At 44.0% G+C, this 20,340-nt stretch overlaps 1 protein-coding gene across 2 annotated transcripts in view; it reads left to right on the plus strand.

Moving 5' to 3' along the window:
* Positions 1-20,340, plus strand: part of rap1aa (RAP1A, member of RAS oncogene family a) — a 21,147-nt gene extending 807 nt beyond the window's left edge. Inside the window, exons 2-9 of one of the 2 annotated variants that reach the window (XM_084069505.1) lie at positions 3,690-3,809; positions 10,202-10,291; positions 11,152-11,220; positions 11,794-11,850; positions 13,428-13,568; positions 14,933-15,076; positions 15,730-15,853; positions 18,816-20,340. In XM_084069505.1, the coding sequence (XP_083925631.1) occupies positions 10,235-10,291; positions 11,152-11,220; positions 11,794-11,850; positions 13,428-13,568; positions 14,933-15,076; positions 15,730-15,819 (558 nt within the window). In that variant the 5' untranslated portion in view covers positions 3,690-3,809; positions 10,202-10,234 and the 3' untranslated portion in view covers positions 15,820-15,853; positions 18,816-20,340. The remainder of the gene's footprint in view (positions 1-3,689; positions 3,810-10,201; positions 10,292-11,151; positions 11,221-11,793; positions 11,851-13,427; positions 13,569-14,932; positions 15,077-15,729; positions 15,854-18,815) is intronic. The other variant, XM_084069504.1, reaches the window with a different exon arrangement.

Here is a 20,340-nt window from a genome sequence, read left to right on the forward strand (position 1 = left end):
ACACGTCGTTTTGTCGCCTCGGACCCGGAGGGGCGACGAGCGACAGACACGGTCCGACGGAGAAGTTTGAACCCAAAGCCCCACCCTTCCCTTCCCTTCAGGGTCGATCATGTTGATCTGATCGGTAGACCCTCTCTAAACCACAGGGTTCTGATCAGAAACGGATCGATGATCATTGCGACGCGACGCGTCTGTCTGGTTTTCATCGTTTTTGGAGCGAAAACGATGCATATGAACATGTTTGAGTACTTTCTGTAAAGTTAGCTAAAAACCTCTTTTTGCCCCCTGGTGGCCAGATTAGGTACAATAATAGAATATAAACATGGGAGCAGAAATACTATAAACCAGTGGTTTTCAACCTTTTTCATGCAAAGGACCCCGAAATTGATATACATTTGGCCACGGACCTCCATCTGAAAATGTTTTTTGCCAGGGACCCCCAGAGGCAAAGATATGAGTTAAAAAATGTTTGCTTTGAAAATATATTGAAAGATATGCGTGCACACATTTTCAAGATTTTTCAAAAATAGCAGATCTACAAGCTCATAGCGCGGCACATGAGCTTGTATTTCTGCTATTTTTGAATAGCCAAAACTAAGCGGTTAAAACGATTGTGATGCTATGTTAACTAATTTCGCTGGGGACCCCCTGGTACCCCCCTCAACTCACTGGTGGTCCCCGGACCACTCCTATAGACTGAGACTAATGTATTATATCACTGGTTTTCAACCCTTTTCATATCAAGGTCCATGATTTATTTAGCATTTGAACCACAGAACCACCGTGTGACCAGACTCTCACACACAAAACGTAGAATATTTATTAATCGTTGGACAAGATTTCATCCAGAATTCCAATGCTGTATTGATGTTGGTATCAATAGGAGAGATAGCAGGCAAACGTTAATCAAAACAACAATTTTAAAGCAGATGTTTAACAATAATTTAACTCTTGACTTGAGAGCGTAAAATGAAACCAAATGGACCCGTGAGGGTCCATTTGGTTTCATTTTACGCTCTCAAGAGTTAAAGATCTCTAAGGGTCCTTTTGGTTACCAACTCTTCCATCATTTAGCTGGGGACCACCTGGAACCCCCTCAAGGACCACTGGTTGAGAACCACTCTATTATATGAATACGCAATATGTCTCCCCTTCAGTTGTTCAGGCCGGTTCTACGAATGCCTCCTAAATCAGTAGTTCTCACACTTTCAAGGTTTTTCAGAAATGTCCAAAAATAGCAGATGTACAAGCTCGCAGCGTGGCACGAAGTGACGCGCTGTGAGCTGGTACATCTGCTATTTTTTAAAAGCCAACGCAAATTCTTTCCTGGTTTTTAATATGTTAACCTCATTCACCTGGCATTCCAAGGCTCATAATATATGCCTAATCCATGTCGTACACCAGTGCCGCACAGTGAAAATAGATCTACATTGCAATGGGACATATTGTGAGCTTGTAGATCGGCTCTTATTGGTGCATGACGGTGTCAGGGTGAGATGATTAAATACATCAACCATCCTAACTATTAGGAGCAGTGATTTAACCATCCTAACTATTAGTAACAGTGATTTAACCATCCTAACTATTAGTAACAGTGATTTAACCATCCTAACTATTAGTAACAGTAATTTAACCATCCTAACTATTAGTAACAGTGATTTAACCATCCTAACTATTAGGAGCAGTGATTTAACCATCCTAACTATTAGTAACAGTGATTTAACCATCCTAACTATTAGTAACAGTGATTTAACCATCCTAACTATTAGGAGCAGTGATTTAACCGTCCTAACTATTAGTAACAGTGATTTAACCATCCTAACTATTAGTAACAGTGATTTAACCATCCTAACTATTAGTAACAGTGATTTAACCATCCTAACTATTAGTAACAGTGATTTAACCATCCTAACTATTAGGAGCAGTGATTTAACCATCCTAACTATTATTAACAGTGATTTAACCATCCTAACTATTAGTAACAGTGATTTAACCATCCTAACTATTAGTAACAGTGATTTAACCATCCTAACTATTAGGAGCAGTGATTTAACCGTCCTAACTATTAGTAACAGTGATTGCGAACGCGGAAGGAGGCGCGCCGAAGGCGCGCCTCCGCCCAAGTGGAGCTTACTATGAAAGTCTGCTCGGCTTGTGTGTGTGTGTGTGTGTGTCTGTCTGTCTGTGTGCAGTGCACTGCCTGGGTGCGGCCGACAGAGGGCGCCAGAGTGCAGCTACAGTCAAAACACACACACACACACACACACACACACACACACACACACACACACACACACACACACACACACACACACACAGTCCGTAAATACACAATATTTTCGAGCTGCGTTCGCTTCCAGCGTTCGCGCGTCTTACTTGTTTAACCATCCTAACTATTAGGAGCAGTGATTTAACCATCCTAACTATTAGGAGCAGTGATTTAACCATCAGGATCAGTGATTTAACCATCCTAACTATTAGTAACAGTGAGCAGCACCTGGGGAGCTGTTAGGGTTTCAGTGTCTTGCTCAAGGACACTAGGCAAGGAGGATCTGGGGGATTGAACCGGTAACCTTGCGTTCCCAAATGTCTGCTCTACCTCCAGAGCCCCTTGTGGGTTCATTACAATGATCCGTACGGTCGTTAGTAGAGGCAGAAGTTTAAAATAATGGTGATTATTGATATGAAGTCTCACCGCCCGGCCTTACCGAGGATACTTTTAGATTGATTATGCGCCACGTGGTCAACCACGTTGATGCAGCTTGTGTTAACACACAAAAGAAAAATAGCAGATGTACAAGCTCATAGCGCGGCACTCGTTGCCGCGCTATGAGCTTGTAGATCTGCTATTTTTGAATAGCCAAAGAAATCTTGAAATGACACGGATGCGTCCCCATGTCAACGGTACAGCCACCTTTTGATCCAAAGTCACAAAGTGCTTTCCAATATGCATTACATTCACACAATGATATGCAAGGCACCAACCGGCGCATCACAAGCGGTTTCGGGTTCAGTGTCTTGCTCAAGGACACTTGTGACACTAAACACAAGGGGAGCTGGGGATCGAACCAGGGCGGGAACCTTTCCGATTCCCAAGCGGCCGCTCTTACATCCTCCTGAGCCACTGATGCCACGTTTCAATTCATGGAATGTTTGGTCATGATGATGACATTGTTTTATAAAGTCCTTTAACTCATTAAGACCAGAAACGCATCCGTGTCATTTTCACATTTCTTTGGCTGTTGGCACAAAAAATATTGTGTAAATGTGTGCAAATCTTTGAATATATATGTGTGTGTGTGTGTATACATTTTTTTTTAAAGCAAACATTTGTAACTCAATTTTTTTTTTCTGAAAACTTATGTTTCTGTAATATCAGTGGTTCTCAAACCTTTTTCATGTCAAGGGCCCTCCACAATTTGGACCCCCATCTAAAAATATTTTGTTCCAGGGACCCCCTTCTCCCCCGTTATTAAACAAATAACAGATCTACAAGCTCATAGCGCGGCACTCGGTGCTTGTAGAGCTGCTATTTTTAGTAGCCAAAGAAATCTAAAAATGACGCAGACGCGTTCCCGGATTGAATGTATTAAAGTCATGGAAATCCGTATTCCACAATGTGTGTCTTAACCCTGCTGTAAGGCGGACGCCATCATATTCTGATGTGTGTCTTCCTGTGTTTCCTGCAGCCTCCAGCAGAGCAACGTGAACGGCCATCATCAGTGAGCAGTGCAGATCCACCGGATCTCCTCGCCAGATGTAGAGGGAGTTGTCTCCTGTCTGCTCGCTGTCAGCCGTGTACTCGGTAGGTGAGAGATTTGGTGTAGATCGGAGAAAAAATAAATAAATAGTGCAGCACCAGGTACCAGGTATAACAGGTCTGTTATACTAAGTGTAGAGGGTCCAAGGGGTTAAAGAATTAGTTCTTGACCTGTAATAAAAAACAAAGAACCTCTCCCCCTAAACCAAAGGGTAAGTCAGACATAACTGTCATCAAAGCCATGAATTTGAACTTGTATTGTGTTAATTGTTTGTTAGCGGTTGGTCAACAAAGAAGCATTGTCTGTGTGGCCTATCAGCCAACGTCCCAAACCAGACCCTGCCAAGGTCATCACCTCCATAAAACCTTTTAAAAGTTACACTCCTATCTAATCAGAGCAGGGCTTTGTGCTTCTGGCTTATCGGATATCTAATGGCAAATTTCTTGACACCCTGGTCTATTTACATGTTCAGCAGTGGTGGAAAGTAACTAAGTACATGCATTCAAGTACTGTATTTAAGTACAATTTTGAGGTATTCTTTACTTTACTGGAGTATTTCCAATATTCTATACTTTTACTTCTACTCCACTACATCTCAGAGGCAAATATTGTACCTGTACTCCACTACAATTATTTGAAAACTTTAGTTACTTTGCAGATATATACTATTACATTATAAATCTCTTAAGTCCTATTTTATACCAAGACAAGCTCACAACACGTCGCGATGTGACGCGTTGTGAGCTTGTAGATCAGTGTGAGCTTGTAGATCAGTGTGAGCTTGTAGATCAGTGAATTCTAGTTTTCCCTTTTACGTACATTAATAAGGCATAAATCCTGAGCGATACCTCGTCAAACATCGACCCCGATCTACTCTGCAAAACCCTCCCGTATTTATCCAGCTCCGAGAAGAAATGGAATGGACCGTCTACGGGTCCATTTGGTTCCATGTGTGTATGTACACTGGTTCCAATGGTTCTGTTGGTTGTGTAGTGTTCTCTCATGGGGCAGAAGGGGAGGGGGGGGGGGGTGGTTAACAATGGGTCTTTGTGGAGCGCCTCATGTGCCCGTCTCTCATTGTGGGCACACGATGTGGTGGCGTTTCATACGTCGTCGTTAGAATTGCAAATGCGTCCTGGTGGACTAGAGGCCACAGAGCAGAGACAAGGCCACAGGTCTGTCTCACAGACTAGAGGCCACAGAGCAGAGGTCTGTCTCACAGACTAGAGGCCACAGAGCAGAGACAAGGCCACAGGTCTGTCTCACAGACTAGAGGCCACAGAGCAGAGACAACTGTCTCACAGACTAGAGGCCACAGAGCAGAGACAAGGCCACAGGTCTGTCTCACACACTAGAGGCCACAGAGCAGAGACAAGGCCACAGGTTTGTCTCACAGACTAGAGGCCACAGAGCAGAGACAAGGCCACAGGTCTGTCTCACACACTAGAGGCCACAGAGCAGAGACAAGGCCACAGGTCTGTCTCACAGACTAGAGGCCACAGAGCAGAGGTTTGTCTCACAGACTAGAGGCCACAGAGCAGAGACAAGGCCACAGGTCTGTCTCACAGACTAGAGGCCACAGAGCAGAGACAAGGCCACAGGTCTGTCTCACAGACTAGAGGCCACAGAGCAGAGGTTTGTCTCACAGACTAGAGGCCACAGAGCAGAGGTTTGTCTCACAGACTAGAGGCCACAGAGCAGAGGTTTGTCTCACAGACTAGAGGCCACAGAGCAGAGGTCTGTCTCACAGACTAGAGGCCACAGAGCAGAGGTTTGTCTCACAGACTAGAGGCCACAGAGCAGAGGTTTGTCTCACAGACTAGAGGCCACAGAGCAGAGGTCTGTCTCACAGACTAGAGGCCACAGAGCAGAGGTCTGTCTCACAGACTAGAGGCCACAGAGCAGAGGTTTGTCTCACAGACTAGAGGCCACAGAGCAGAGGTTTGTCTCACAGACTAGAGGCCACAGAGCAGAGGTCTGTCTCACAGACTAGAGGCCACAGAGCAGAGACAAGGCCACAGGTTTGTCTCACAGACTAGAGGCCACAGAGCAGAGGTTTGTCTCACAGACTAGAGGCCACAGAGCAGAGGTCTGTCTCACAGACTAGAGGCCACAGAGCAGAGGTTTGTCTCACAGACTAGAGGCCACAGAGCAGAGGTCTGTCTCACAGACTAGAGGCCACAGAGCAGAGGTCTGTCTCACAGACTAGAGGCCACAGAGCAGAGGTCTGTCTCACAGACTAGAGGCCACAGAGCAGAGGTCTGTCTTACAGACTAGAGGCCACAGAGCAGAGACAAGGCCACAGGTTTGTCTCACAGACTAGAGGCCACAGAGCAGAGGTCTGTCTCACAGACTAGAGGCCACAGAGCAGAGGTCTGTCTCACAGACTAGAGGCCACAGAGCAGAGGTCTGTCTCACAGACTAGAGGCCACAGAGCAGAGGTCTGTCTTACAGACTAGAGGCCACAGAGCAGAGACAAGGCCACAGGTTTGTCTCACAGACTAGAGGCCACAGAGCAGAGGTCTGTCTCACAGACTAGAGGCCACAGAGCAGAGGTTTGTCTCACAGACTAGAGGCCACAGAGCAGAGGTTTGTCTCACAGACTAGAGGCCACAGAGCAGAGGTCTGTCTCACAGACTAGAGGCCACAGAGCAGAGGTCTGTCTCACAGACTAGAGGCCACAGAGCAGAGGTTTGTCTCACAGACTAGAGGCCACAGAGCAGAGGTTTGTCTCACAGACTAGAGGCCACAGAGCAGAGGTCTGTCTCACAGACTAGAGGCCACAGAGCAGAGACAAGGCCACAGGTTTGTCTCACAGACTAGAGGCCACAGAGCAGAGGTCTGTCTCACAGACTAGAGGCCACAGAGCAGAGACAAGGCCACAGGTTTGTCTCACAGACTAGAGGCCACAGAGCAGAGACAAGGCCACAGGTCTGTCTCACAGACTAGAGGCCACAGAGCAGAGGTCTGTCTCACAGACTAGAGGCCACAGAGCAGAGACAAGGCCACAGGTCTGTCTCACAGACTAGAGGCCACAGAGCAGAGACAAGGCCACAGGTCTGTCTCACAGACTAGAGGCCACAGAGCAGAGACAAGGCCACAGGTCTGTCTCACAGACTAGAGGCCACAGAGCAGAGACAAGGCCACAGGTCTGTCTCACAGACTAGAGGCCACAGAGCAGAGACAAGGCCACAGGTCTGTCTCACAGACTAGAGGCCACAGAGCAGAGACAAGGCCACAGGTCTGTCTCACAGACTAGAGGCCACAGAGCAGAGGTTTGTCTCACAGACTAGAGGCCACAGAGCAGAGGTTTGTCTCACAGACTAGAGGCCACAGAGCAGAGGTTTGTCTCACAGACTAGAGGCCACAGAGCAGAGGTCTGTCTCACAGACTAGAGGCCACAGAGCAGAGGTCTGTCTCACAGACTAGAGGCCACAGAGCAGAGGTCTGTCTTACAGACTAGAGGCCACAGAGCAGAGGTCTGTCTTACAGACTAGAGGCCACAGAGCAGAGGTTTGTCTCACAGACTAGAGGCCACAGAGCAGAGACAAGGCCACAGGTTTGTCTCACAGACTAGAGGCCACAGAGCAGAGGTTTGTCTCACAGACTAGAGGCCACAGAGCAGAGGTTTGTCTCACAGACTAGAGGCCACAGAGCAGAGGTCTGTCTCACAGACTAGAGGCCACAGAGCAGAGGTTTGTCTCACAGACTAGAGGCCACAGAGCAGAGGTCTGTCTCACAGACTAGAGGCCACAGAGCAGAGGTCTGTCTCACAGACTAGAGGCCACAGAGCAGAGGTTTGTCTCACAGACTAGAGGCCACAGAGCAGAGGTTTGTCTCACAGACTAGAGGCCACAGAGCAGAGGTTTGTCTCACAGACTAGAGGCCACAGAGCAGAGGTCTGTCTCACAGACTAGAGGCCACAGAGCAGAGGTCTGTCTTACAGACTAGAGGCCACAGAGCAGAGGTTTGTCTCACAGACTAGAGGCCACAGAGCAGAGGTCTGTCTCACAGACTAGAGGCCACAGAGCAGAGGTCTGTCTCACAGACTAGAGGCCACAGAGCAGAGGTCTGTCTCACAGACTAGAGGCCACAGAGCAGAGACAAGGCCACAGGTCTGTCTCACAGACTAGAGGCCACAGAGCAGAGGTTTGTCTCACAGACTAGAGGCCACAGAGCAGAGGTTTGTCTCACAGACTAGAGGCCACAGAGCAGAGGTTTGTCTCACAGACTAGAGGCCACAGAGCAGAGGTTTGTCTCACAGACTAGAGGCCACAGAGCAGAGGTCTGTCTCACAGACTAGAGGCCACAGAGCAGAGGTCTGTCTCACAGACTAGAGGCCACAGAGCAGAGGTTTGTCTCTCAGCAGCATCTGACAAAAAACCTCCCACAGAAATGATGCAAGCCTCTGACACTGTTAAATTGTTAAGATCAGTAGATAGATAGAAGAGATGTCATGGATCACCCACCTCTCCTCTTCTCATGTCCTTCATGTTTGCACATCAAATGTAAGAGTATGATTTGCATCATAGAATGAGATAAGAGCCCGTTAATCCATTAACTCATTCAGTGCCATTGACGGATAATCCGTCCAGTTTTTGAAAAATGACCGGCGGAGGAGACTCAAAGAGTCTCTATTGACTGTGTGGAGTTTGCATGTTCTCCCCGTGTCTCCTAGGGTAGGTGCCCTCACAAAAACACGTAGTAATCCTGGTCACTATACTGCCTCCCCCATGACAGCTGGGGCGCCTGATGGAGGGGAAGGGAACTGGTTGGAATAACGTGTTCCTTCCACGCGCTACGTCCAATCAGGGAAACTCTCCCCTGTCAGGTGACAAGAAGGTCAGTTGGCTCTCATGCATTGAAGGAGGCATGAGCTCGGCCCTGGCCTCCCTAGGTTGGCAGAGGGAAGGTAGTGCCCAGGATTACACGCTTAGGCATTGGCACTGGGTGAAAAAATAGGGGTTACAAAATCGTGGGATAAAAAAAAAAAAAAAAGAAAAGAGTCTCCATTGAGGCTCCACCGGTCATCAAATTAATGGTGTAGGAGTGTGACAAAAACAAAAAAATCACCATGAATTCAAGGCTTCGTGGGGTGTAATTGATAGAAAATATGAAACGTTTTGGGTGAACTATCCCTTTCTCTGCCAAAAACGTTTATAAACGTTTTTCTTTTTTAAATCAAAAACAGCATTTCTAAAATGATTCTTTATTGTTTTGGTTTTTCTGTTTTTCCGTTCTTCACAAAGAACCAGAAGATGACATTTTCCAAAAAGTTGCTGCTCCATTCACTTCAATGTTAAAAAATAAACAGAGAAATAAATAAATGTTTTCCTATGTTTTACCATGTAAACTGCTGGCAGTACTATTTTTGAACAACCCTGGCAGTTTAAGAGTTAATACATGTCATCAACAAATACAAATAGTTGTATTTTTACAGAGGAGAAAAATAAAAAACGGTGTCAGTTTGGGGTCTGGTCCATTACATGACTGTTCTCCTCTGTACTGTGTAATGACAGTTGTGTACGGGTGGTGTGTCACCGGGACTTGACAGGAACCACTTTTCTGAGATCTACAAGCTCACAGGCCCAAGCTTGTACAGTAGGTGGGCTATTTTCGCAAAAGGTGTAGAGGGAGGAAAAAAGTGAAGACCTTATGTGGGGACCCCCCAGTCAAGATTGTGCACTTTATTACAAAATATCATTCAAACCATCGCTAAGCGGCGGTCTAGTGTTCTCCAACATTGGATCGTGTCTGGTCCCAAAAATGTGACCTGGGTCCAGGGTGGGGCTGTAGTGTAATAACGTGTCTTCTCTGGGTGTAGTGCAGGGGTCTGCAACGTTTTCCGGCCAAGGACCCCCTAGCTGAGAGAGAGAGGTGAAGCAGGGACCCCCTACTCTATATTGTATAAAATTGGGCTTCAGATTATAGTTTTTTTTTTTACTTAGTCTGTTATTTTTTCCCTCTACACCTATAGCCTCTTTGCCAAAAATAGCCGATCTACAAGCTCTCAACGCCTCGCAGCGCGAGGCGTTGAGAGCTTAGAGCTTGTAGATCGGCTATTTTTGGCTAATGTTCCCCTCAGAAAAGGAATAGGGTTCAAGTGGTTAATGTAAAAAAAACTAGATCCTATCACACAAAGATTTGGCGGACCCCCTATAGTAGCTCTGAGGACCCCCTAGAGTTGAAGACCCCTGCTCTAGTGTAATAACGTGTCTTCTCTGGGTGGGGGCTCTAGTGTAATAACGTGTCTTCTCTGGGTGGGGGCTCTAGTGTAATAACGTGTCTTCTCTGGGTGGGGGCTCTAGTGTAATAACGTGTCTTCTCTGGGTGGGGGCTCTAGTGTAATAACGTGTCTTCTCTGGGTGGGGGCTCTAGTGTAATAACGTGTCTTCTCTGGGTGGGGGCTCTAGTGTAATAACGTGTCTTCTCTCCCCCAGACCCCAGTTCCAGTCCAGTGACGTCAGGCCACCATGCGTGAATACAAGCTCGTGGTGTTGGGATCTGGAGGCGTGGGCAAATCTGCACTGGTGAGAGATCACTGTACAGCCCACTGAGGCTGGAGGGGCCTGCCTTATGCACCTTATTCCTGCCTTATACACCTTATTCCTGCCTTATACACCTTATTCCTGCCTTCCTGCCTTATACACCTTATTCCTGCCTTATGCACCTTATTCCTGGCCCTTCTCCACGGCGGCGCCATTGAGCTTTTTCTGTGTGCGGCTTCATTCAATATCTGGTCACTAGTAGGCTAGTGCAGGTGTAATGCAAGAGAAACCAAGCGGCCAGGTCTATGAAAACAAGCCAGAAAGAAGCAAAGTTTTACCTGTTTTACCAGCTATTTGAGAATAACTGCTCACAACACTTCATGGCGCGTTGATCTGCTAATATTTAGAATATATCTGAAACATTTTAACACAAATCTTGCATGGAGGTCCCTGGCACAATCCAGATGGGGTTCCATGGACAAAGAAATATAAATTTGGGGGTCCATGACATGAAAAAACATTAGGTAGCAAGGCCAAATAAGCTACTACACTTTAGAAACCAGCCCAACAAAACGCAACCCCATTATAATAAGCAGACATGGCAACACTGGTAATAATTGATACTTTTACTTAACCGATTTAGACCTGAGGCCCATTCTAAAAACGGCTTCTAAATCCTGACCTAAGTTTTTTTTAAACTTCAAAAATGACAACAAATGTATGTTTCTATATACTGTACATAGCAACAGGAAACCCTAAAGGGACGGAGGTATAGTTACAAATAGGGGTTCCCGCCCAAAATGTGTGAAGTAAAAAAATGTAGTACTTTTTACACCACTGTCCAACAGAATAATGTGTTGTGTTTTCTAAGTTGTTCTAATGATGTGTTTTGCTCCTTCCAGACGGTCCAATTTGTACAAGGTATTTTTGTGGAGAAGTACGACCCCACAATAGAAGACTCCTACAGAAAGGTGAGTCTGATTTACACTCTGTCCTACCATGAGAATAGCAGATCTACAAGCTCATAGAAGTGCTATTCTACCATAGCAGCTCTACAAGCTCATAGAAGTGCTATTCGAGTGCCAGTGTTGGCTCATTTCACTGTTCCACACCGGTCAGAGGTTTTGCTCTTTTGGAATATTCTAAAATGAAGATGATTTTACGTGCAAATTTAGTTTGATTCAGTTTGAACCCATGCAATCCGGGGATGCATCTCTGTCATTTTATTCAAGAATAGCAGATCTACCAGCTCATAGCACGGCAATGAGCTTGTAGATATGCTATTTTTGAATAGCCAAATAAATCTAAAATGACAGAGATGCGTCCCCGGATTGAATGGGTTAATTTCAATTAGTTTTAGATTATGTTTTATTTAGTTTTCATTATAAAACAAGTTTTAGTTCTAGGTTCACTTTCTTCATTTTGTCTCCCTTGAGAGACATGTGTCTTGGAGACACAGACCAGTAGCATACACACACAGTACAATACAATACAAAAACAACACGTTTAAGTACAATAACCATAAGGTCTTTGTCCTCCCACAGCAAGTGGAGGTGGACGGGCAGCAATGCATGCTGGAGATCTTGGACACAGCTGGAACAGTAAGTACCAGCTAACCCTTTGTTCTGCTTTTCATTGTCCCTAGGCCTAAGGGACACGTACTGTACTGTACTGTACAGTAACTGCTGTTAAAGAGAGTTTAATAGGATAAGGTCGTCACAATATCAAGGAATTCGGTGAAAAATATCATATTTGATCCATATGTCCCCGCCCTACTTCAAAGTACATGTTTGATGCAACATTCAGGTTAACCCATTGAGACCTGAAGCCGATTCTACATGTCTCCTAAATCTCAACAGTTTTATTAAAAACCTATGTTTCTATATCAGTGGTGCTCAAACTTTTCCATGTCAAGGACCCCCAAAACTATATGTATTTGGCCGCAGACCCCCATCAAAATATTTTGTTCCAGGGACCCCCAGAAGCAACGATTTGAGTTAAAAATGTTCGCTTTAAAAATATATATATTCAAAGATTTCCACACATTTTCACGATTTTTCAAAAATAGCAGATCTACAAGCTTGTAGCGCGGCACTCGGTGCCGCGCTATGAGCTTGTATATCTGCTATTTTTGAATAGTCCAAAGTGTAAAATAATGCTTTTTAGCTCAAATCTAAAAATGAGACAGTTCCAGGTCTCAATGGGTTAAGGTTGGCATTGATCTACACTTCAAGCCTGCCCAGGACCAGGATGGTTGTCAACGATTGGTTACTATGGCAACTGGACGTGACTCACTGTGGGGTTACTATGTCCAATAGACTGAAGCCAAAGAGGGCAATCTAACTGATTATTGAGCCTTGATTATCCAGTTATAGGGGTGTCAGAAAAAAACCAATACGAATCACGATTCTACTGTTAGGCGATTCAGAATTCATTCTCATTTTCAAAAAATCTATATAATAAAAAGATCTTGGATTTACCTTAGTGTGTTTAGTTGATAAAACCTTTACAATTATAAAAGCTAGGTAAATGTACTCTGCTCTCATGCCAGCAGACTGGAGTAGATCCTGAAATCCTATGTTTTGAATCGAGAATCGTTTTGAATGGAGAATCGTTTTAAATCTGAAAAAAAAAAACGTTTTTGAATGGAGAATGGTTTGTTTTCGTTTGGGGAACAGTGCTATAGTTAAATGGAACTGCTATTAAAAAAGATCTTCCCTACTGGGAAGTGATTCATTGGATTGGAAAGCCCCAGTTGTACTCTTACAATGTGCCTTCTGATGTGCTCTGGTGTGTGGAGTATTTTTTTTAATGAATGTTTGACTGTATATGTGTCTAGTTTCATGGTCATTGTGCTGCTTGCCCTTCCTTCTTTTTGTTATTGATTTTTAGTTTTCTTTGTATTGTATGCCTTTGATTTATATCATTCCAGTTTGTCCAACTTTATTTTAATACATTTATGTCACACCTTTCTGTGATTTTTTTTTTTTTTTTTATATAAAAGATTATAAAAAAACAAAACGGTAACTTGCTGAACCGTGCAGTACGGTCCACTCTGTAATCCAAGGCAACAGATTGTAGCAACACAGGTGTCCTGCCCGTTGGCTGTGTGACAACGTCTCTGTGTCGGTGGCTTTTGTGACAACGTCTTTGGTGTGGTTCTCCTGTGGTTCCACAGGAGCAGTTCACGGCCATGAGGGACCTGTACATGAAGAACGGCCAGGGCTTCGCCTTGGTCTACTCCATCACCGCTCAGTCCACGTTTAACGACCTCCAGGACCTCCGCGAGCAGATCCTACGAGTTAAAGACACCGAGGACGTGAGTGAACCGACAGACACCCCAACGTCTTTATCCAGTTGTTAGTGTGTAGGCTCCACTGCTTCTCAAAGCAGAGGTTTCTACGTTGTGGTTAGAGATGTACCCATAGCATTCTTTCCTTCACCATACCCATAACCCATAACCTGCACTTGCCCCTAGCCTTGACCACCTTGCAGGATTATGCACAGGCTAAAATGTAACTTAGATATCATGTCATGTAGACAGATGTCAGGTCATTGTTGACCTGGCATCCTATAGTGTGTATAGTTTCAATGTACAGGCTGATGATAGGTTCTTGGTTTACAAGTATTTGATACACTGCAGATTTCCCATTTACAAAGAATTTAGTGGTCTGTGATTTTTATCATAGGTACACTTCAACTGTGAGAGACAGAATCCAGAAAATCACATTGTATGATTTTTAAGAAATTAATTTGCATTTTATTGCATGAAATAAGTATTTGATCACCTACCAACCAGTAAGAATTCCATCTCTCACAGACCCGTTTCTTGTTCTTTAAGAAGCCCTCCTATTCTCCACTCATTACCTGTATTATATCAACTGTTGGTGCAATTATTTGAAAATGGAAGAAGTTTCGGCAGTGTATCAAATACTTGTTCTCCCCACTGTATGTATTAGTTATTATTAGATTATTGGTTTACTTATGTATTACTTTATTATTCGATTACTATTTCTATGCATTTGATGCATTATGATGTATTATCTTGTGTCCTTGCTTACTGTAAATCGCTCTGGATTAAATGCCTAAAGTGTAACCTGCATATTGGTCGAGTCCGATCCGATACCATCGTGTGATTTAAAAGACATCTAGGACAGTGGTTTTCAAAGGGACCCTCAGGGTTCCTTGAGAGTGTACAAATGGAACCAAATGGACCCGTACGGGTCCATTTGGTTCCATGTGTACACTCTCAGAGTCATGGGGGTCCTTGAAATTAAAAAAGTTTGACAACCACTGATCAAGGAATACCATTTTTAATCAAATCCATTAATAATAGTTAAAGTGAACTAACACCAAGTTAGTTCAACTTTTTAAAATCTTTTTGAATTTATTTTATGTAGGAAACAAGAAAAAAAAAAGGATATTTACTCGTGACCCATAAAAATTGGTCTGCGACCCAAACATGGGTCCCAACCCACTATTTGGCAAACAGTGCTATAGTTAAAATAATAATGTACATTGTACAGTAAGAATATAAAACGGCAGTGCAACATCAATTCAGAAACACGACTATAAATGATGGGACAGACTGGCATACTCACCGGTACCAGCCTTTTTATGCACAGTATGGGCATCTTTTTGGGGACGGGAACAACTCTTAATTGTGGTCCCGGTGGTCCTCAGGTTCCTATGATCCTGGTGGGGAACAAGTGTGACCTGGAGGACGAGCGCGTGGTGGGCAAGGAGCAGGGCCAGAACCTGGCCCGACAGTGGAACAACTGTGCCTTTCTAGAGACCTCAGCCAAATCAAAGATCAACGTTAACGAGGTAATTAACGCCTTTATGAGGCAATTAACACAATGATTACATCATCGCTCACACTGGCAACTGCGTGGCACCAGGATATTTCCCAAGTTAATTTCTGTGAACAATTTCAATATAAACATTTTGCCTTGTTAATAGTGAAGGTATGTGGGGGTAAATTTGGATAAAAAAAGCAGTATGCATGATGATGGTTAAAAGTATGCGCATTTAAAGGGAAACATTGCAGATTTTCAACCTAAATCCCATTTCACAGTGAAATATACAGTAGACGTGGCATTTTTTGCCAAACTGTAGTATATTATTGTTATATTATACTCCTCACATGAGAACAATGGGATTTAGGCTGAAAATGTTTATGTATATGCAAAGTGAACCGATTTATTTGGCAAATTGATTAATTAATGGTCATATGTCATGGTAAATATTTCCATTTGACTCCCATTATTTCCTGTTAATTTCCATGAAAAGTTGCCATGGGGAATATTCCCATCATTTTTGAACCCCAGTTCCATGTCATTTAGAATTGATTCCCCATTAAGAGAAATGGAAACACACTGAATGGAACCATCAATGGACCGTGTGGGCTTGCTGCTGCTGCTGTAACAACGTGCTCAAACTCCTCCCCCTAAAGCTGTGTAACGTTTGTGTTGTTGTAGATTTTCTATGATCTGGTGAGACAGATCAACAGGAAAACGCCGATGGAAAAGAAGAAGGCGAAAAAGAAGTCAAATTGCACAGTGCTCTAAAGAGAACCCACGCAGCAAAGCAGCTCCACGCCAGGTGAGTGGGGAGGGGGGGAGGGGGGGGTGAGTGGGCCGGGGGCCAGAGAGGAAGAACTCCATGCCTGCTGGGGGAGCATGCTCGCATCATGTGAGAGTTGGAGGCTCTTCCAGACCAGACATGGAGAAACCTCTTATCTCCATATTCTAACCTTTTTGTGTTTTTTTTGTAAATGAATCCATTCAGACGGGAAAGCATCTCTGTGTCATTTTAACATTTCTTTGCCTATAGATTTGTTTTCTTTTTAAATCGTGAAAATCTTTGAATATTATATATATTTTTGTTTAAAGCGAACATTTGTAACTCAAATCTTTGCTTCTGGGGGAATTCTACAAATGTCTTCTATAATATCAGTGGTTCTCTAACTTTTTTCATGTCAAGGAACCCCAAAATGATATGTATTTGGTCGCGGACCCCCCCCCCCCCCCCCCCTCCCCGCCCCCCCTACTTGATCATACAACAGAAAGTCACACAAAAGCATCAAGCGAGACGTTTTGAACTTGTAGATCTGCTACAAGACCAGTTAAGCTATTTTTGATTTTTGAATCCTGAAAAGCACCAGTTTTGGACATAATAATAATGTCCTAAGGGTCATATTATTATGAGGTTTAACACCCGACAGAGACCAGTTAGTACATCATGTGAATGTGGAAGGCGCATTCAACGTGAGGGACTTTATAAAGTATATAGATATAATCGGCTAAAGTTGTTCTTAGAATAGGGATGCTAGGGTTCAAGTGGTTAATGTAAAAAACAATGATCCTATCGCACACGGATTTGGCGGACCCCCTGTAGCAACTCTGAGGACCCCCTAGGGGTCCCGGACCCCCCTGTTGAAGACCCCTGTTCTAAATCACTGTGTTTGTGGAACGCTGCAGGAGTCCCATGCAGTGCTGCTACTTTGGAGTGCTAGCTAAGAAGTAAAGTGTCTCAAATCTTTCAGCATAATCGTGTCATCATCTGAGGTGGAATGACCCACAACCCCCAGTCACCACACGGTGTCACTGAGAACCAAAGCCACGGAACGCCTCACAAATTATGCATGGATCTCACCGGCTTGATTCCATAGAAGCATGTCTGCTATCCCATGATCTACAGCAGGGGTCTTCAACAGGGGGTCCGGGACCCCTAGGGGGTCCTCAGAGTTACTACAGGGGGTCCGCCAAATCTTTGTGTGATATGATTTTTCTTTTTACATTAACCACTTGAACCCTTGAATCCCTTTTCTGAGGAGAACTTTGGCCAAAAATAGCAGATCTACAAGCCCACAACGCCTCGCGCTGCGAGGCGTTGTGGGTCTTTGCCAAAAATCTGCTATTTTTGGCAAAGAGGTATAGGTGTAGAGGGGAAAAAGAGCAGACCAAGTAAACAAAAAAAGTTTAATCTGAAACTTAATTTTATGCAATATAGAGTAGGGGGTCCCTGCTTCATCTCTCTCTCAGCTAGGGGGTCCTTGGCCTGAAAACGTTGAAGACCCCTGATCTACAAGCTTACTTGTGAGCTTGTGTTTTCGGTTATTAGGTTATTAGAGTTTTGGGCTGTTTTTCTGTGGGACTTCAGTGAGATGTGTTTACTAGAGAGGCCAGGGGCACAAATGCTTCTTATTGTTACACGTTGAACCCACCCCAGCTCCATCTGCTGAAGTCTTGTAACAATAGAAAATGTCATAATAATAATGTACGCATATTTTGAGCAGAGGATTTGTATTGAGCACTTTTTCTCGGTTTGAATTGCTGTGTCGTCTCGTCTCTTTGGAATGTTTTACATAATTAGTTAATGACCTGATTTGACCAGAATGAACCCAGATACGGACTATTAGTTTTTTGCTTGTCCATTTTTCGCTAATTGTACTGTTTGACAAACCACTGACTGAAATATTTCTGTTCCTCTAAAACCTCTGGTTCTCAAAGTGAGGTCCATGGACCCCCAGGGGGTCCTTGAGGAGGGGTTCCAGGGGGGTTTAAACATTTAGGCCATATTTTCCAGAGATATAAATGTGTTTTATCAAACGGGGGTCCGTGGTCTAATGCGTGTCAAACTGGGGGTCCTGGAAATTAAAAGGTGATGAGAATCACTCACCTGTACGGCCGTGGCTCAGGAGGTGAGAGCGGCCGTTCTTGGGATCCGAAGGTTCGATCCCCGGCCGTCGTGTGGGAAGTGTCCTTGAGCAAGACACTGAACCCCTAACCGCTCCCCCGGCCATCGCTGTGTGAATGTCAACTAATACGTTGTACAGCGCTTTGAAAGGTCCAGAAGACTAGAAAGACGCTATATATATATATATATATATATATATATATATATATATATATATATATATATATATATATATTATATCCATTAAGAACACATCTTTCTGTGGCATTTTAAGATTTCTTTGGCTATTAACACATCGGGTGCCGAACACGGTCTGAACCGTGTGTTTACATAGTGGCGCTTCGGTGCCGAACACGGTCTGAACCGTGAGTTTAGTCTTTTTGTTTTTTTCGTTTTTCTCCGCGCGGGCGGGGCTAGAGCAGCTCTGGGAGCAGCCATTGTAATCCTGCGAAGGAAGTGCCAGATCGCTCACCGGAAACAAAAAAATGGCTCCCATCCGCTTCCTGTCTATATCCTACTTTGAAACGCCTATATCTCCGAATCTGTTTCCTGTGGGGAAAAAACGGTCATGCGCGATGCGCGATCCCCCCCGTTGTAACTCGCGAGGGGAATGTTATGGTTCCAGGCTGTAGCCAGGCTCATGGGACAACATGAATCGATGCTTTTTTTTAGCTTTAAACAGCAAAGCGCAGTCAATGGGGAGAATGCTGGCACCCACGGTAAGTTGTTATGAAAAAATGCTGGCACCCGATGTGTTAAAAAATAGCCAAAGGAATCTTAAAATGACACAAATATATGTTCCCGTAATGAATGGGTCAAAATGCATCCATTCTCACTGACGGTGTGTTTGTTTCTTCTGTTGCAGAACCATGTAATGATTTAACTGTTGCCCAATTGGACGTGCCAGGACCCCCCAAAGCGCCCCCCCATGGCTGACAGACGTACTTCACCACCACTCCCAGAGAAGAAGAGCTGGTGAAGAACATGGAAACCTGTTCATCTGTCCTTTAGTTTCTCTGTGTCATCATTGCCATTCTCCTGTCTGTGTGTGTGTGTGTGTGTGTCTGTGTCTGTGTGTGTGTGTGTGTGTGTGTGTGTGTCTGTGTGTGTGTGTGTGGCGACACCTTCTGATTCTTGTGTTCTGTCTAAAGATCTCTTTTTGGAAGAAAAAAAAGCAGTTATTTCAAAGAAAGAAAGAGGGTCGTTGGGGTTTGTATGTAAATTCATTTATCAGAGCTAAAAAAAAACAGTTTTACTGAAAGTAACGACGTTTCTTTTCTTTCTCCCACGTTTCAAAGTGACTGTAACCGGGTTGGTTCTCATAAAAGTGGGGGTCTTCATGCAGGGACCCTCTCAGGGTTCCTGGAAGGGGTTTTGTTTCCAAATGGACCCTTAAAACAGGTCTGTAACACTGAGAGTGTACACGACGGGGGTCCATTCATTGGGTTCCATTTGTATACACTCTCCAGAGTTATGGGAGGGGCCGGGGGGTCCTTGAAATAAAAAAGACAAAAGTTTGAGACCCTCTCTTGGACTATTACTGTACGTTTCTCTCCTCATACCTTTATCTGCTCTAACGGTGTCTGACTGCAGAACTGCATCATGGTCCTTAACGTCCGTTCTGCTTCTACTTAACCCGTTGAGACCTGAAGCCCATTCTACATGTCTCTTCTTAATCTTAACAGTTTTCTGAAAAACTTATATTTCTATATCAGTGGTGCTCAAACTTTTTCATGTCAAGGACCCCCAAAATGATATGTATTTGGCCACGGACCCCCATCAAAATATTTTCTTCCAGGGAGGGACCCCCCCAGAAGCAAAGATTTGAGTTAAAAAACGGTTCGCTTTAAAAATATATATATTCAAAGATTTGCACACATTTTCACGATTTTTCAAAAATAGCAGATCTACAAGCTCGTAGCGCAGCACTCGGTGCCGTGCTATGAGCTTGTAGATCTGCTATTTTTGAATAGCCTAAAGTGTAAAATAATGCTTTTTTTAGCTCAAATCTAAAAATGACACAGTTCCAGGTCTTAATGGGTTAACGAGGAACGTGTATCCATGACGACGTAACAGCTTCTCCTAAGTGACTTTGTTTTGTATCAAAAAGCTTTCAAGGCATAATTCATATTTCCCATAATATATTCTAATTCCATTTTTTTTCTGTTTTTGTTTCGCATAATGAATTGCTAAAGTAAATTAGTATTTTATAGACTGATATGGGGGCGGGGGGGGGAGGGGTTTGACACATTTTGATTTGTGTCTTGAGGCTGAAAATGTATTGTACTAAAAAACCAACTCTAATATTATTGCTTCTTGTGTTTACCCTTCTGTCACAAATGAGTTTTTCCAGCTTTTATGAATGATTAAATTTTAGTACATTTTCATTA

Source organism: Gymnoscopelus microlampas (assembly GCF_963454915.1).
Source record: "Gymnoscopelus microlampas genome assembly, chromosome: 10".
Lineage (NCBI taxonomy): Eukaryota > Metazoa > Chordata > Actinopteri > Myctophiformes > Myctophidae > Gymnoscopelus > Gymnoscopelus microlampas.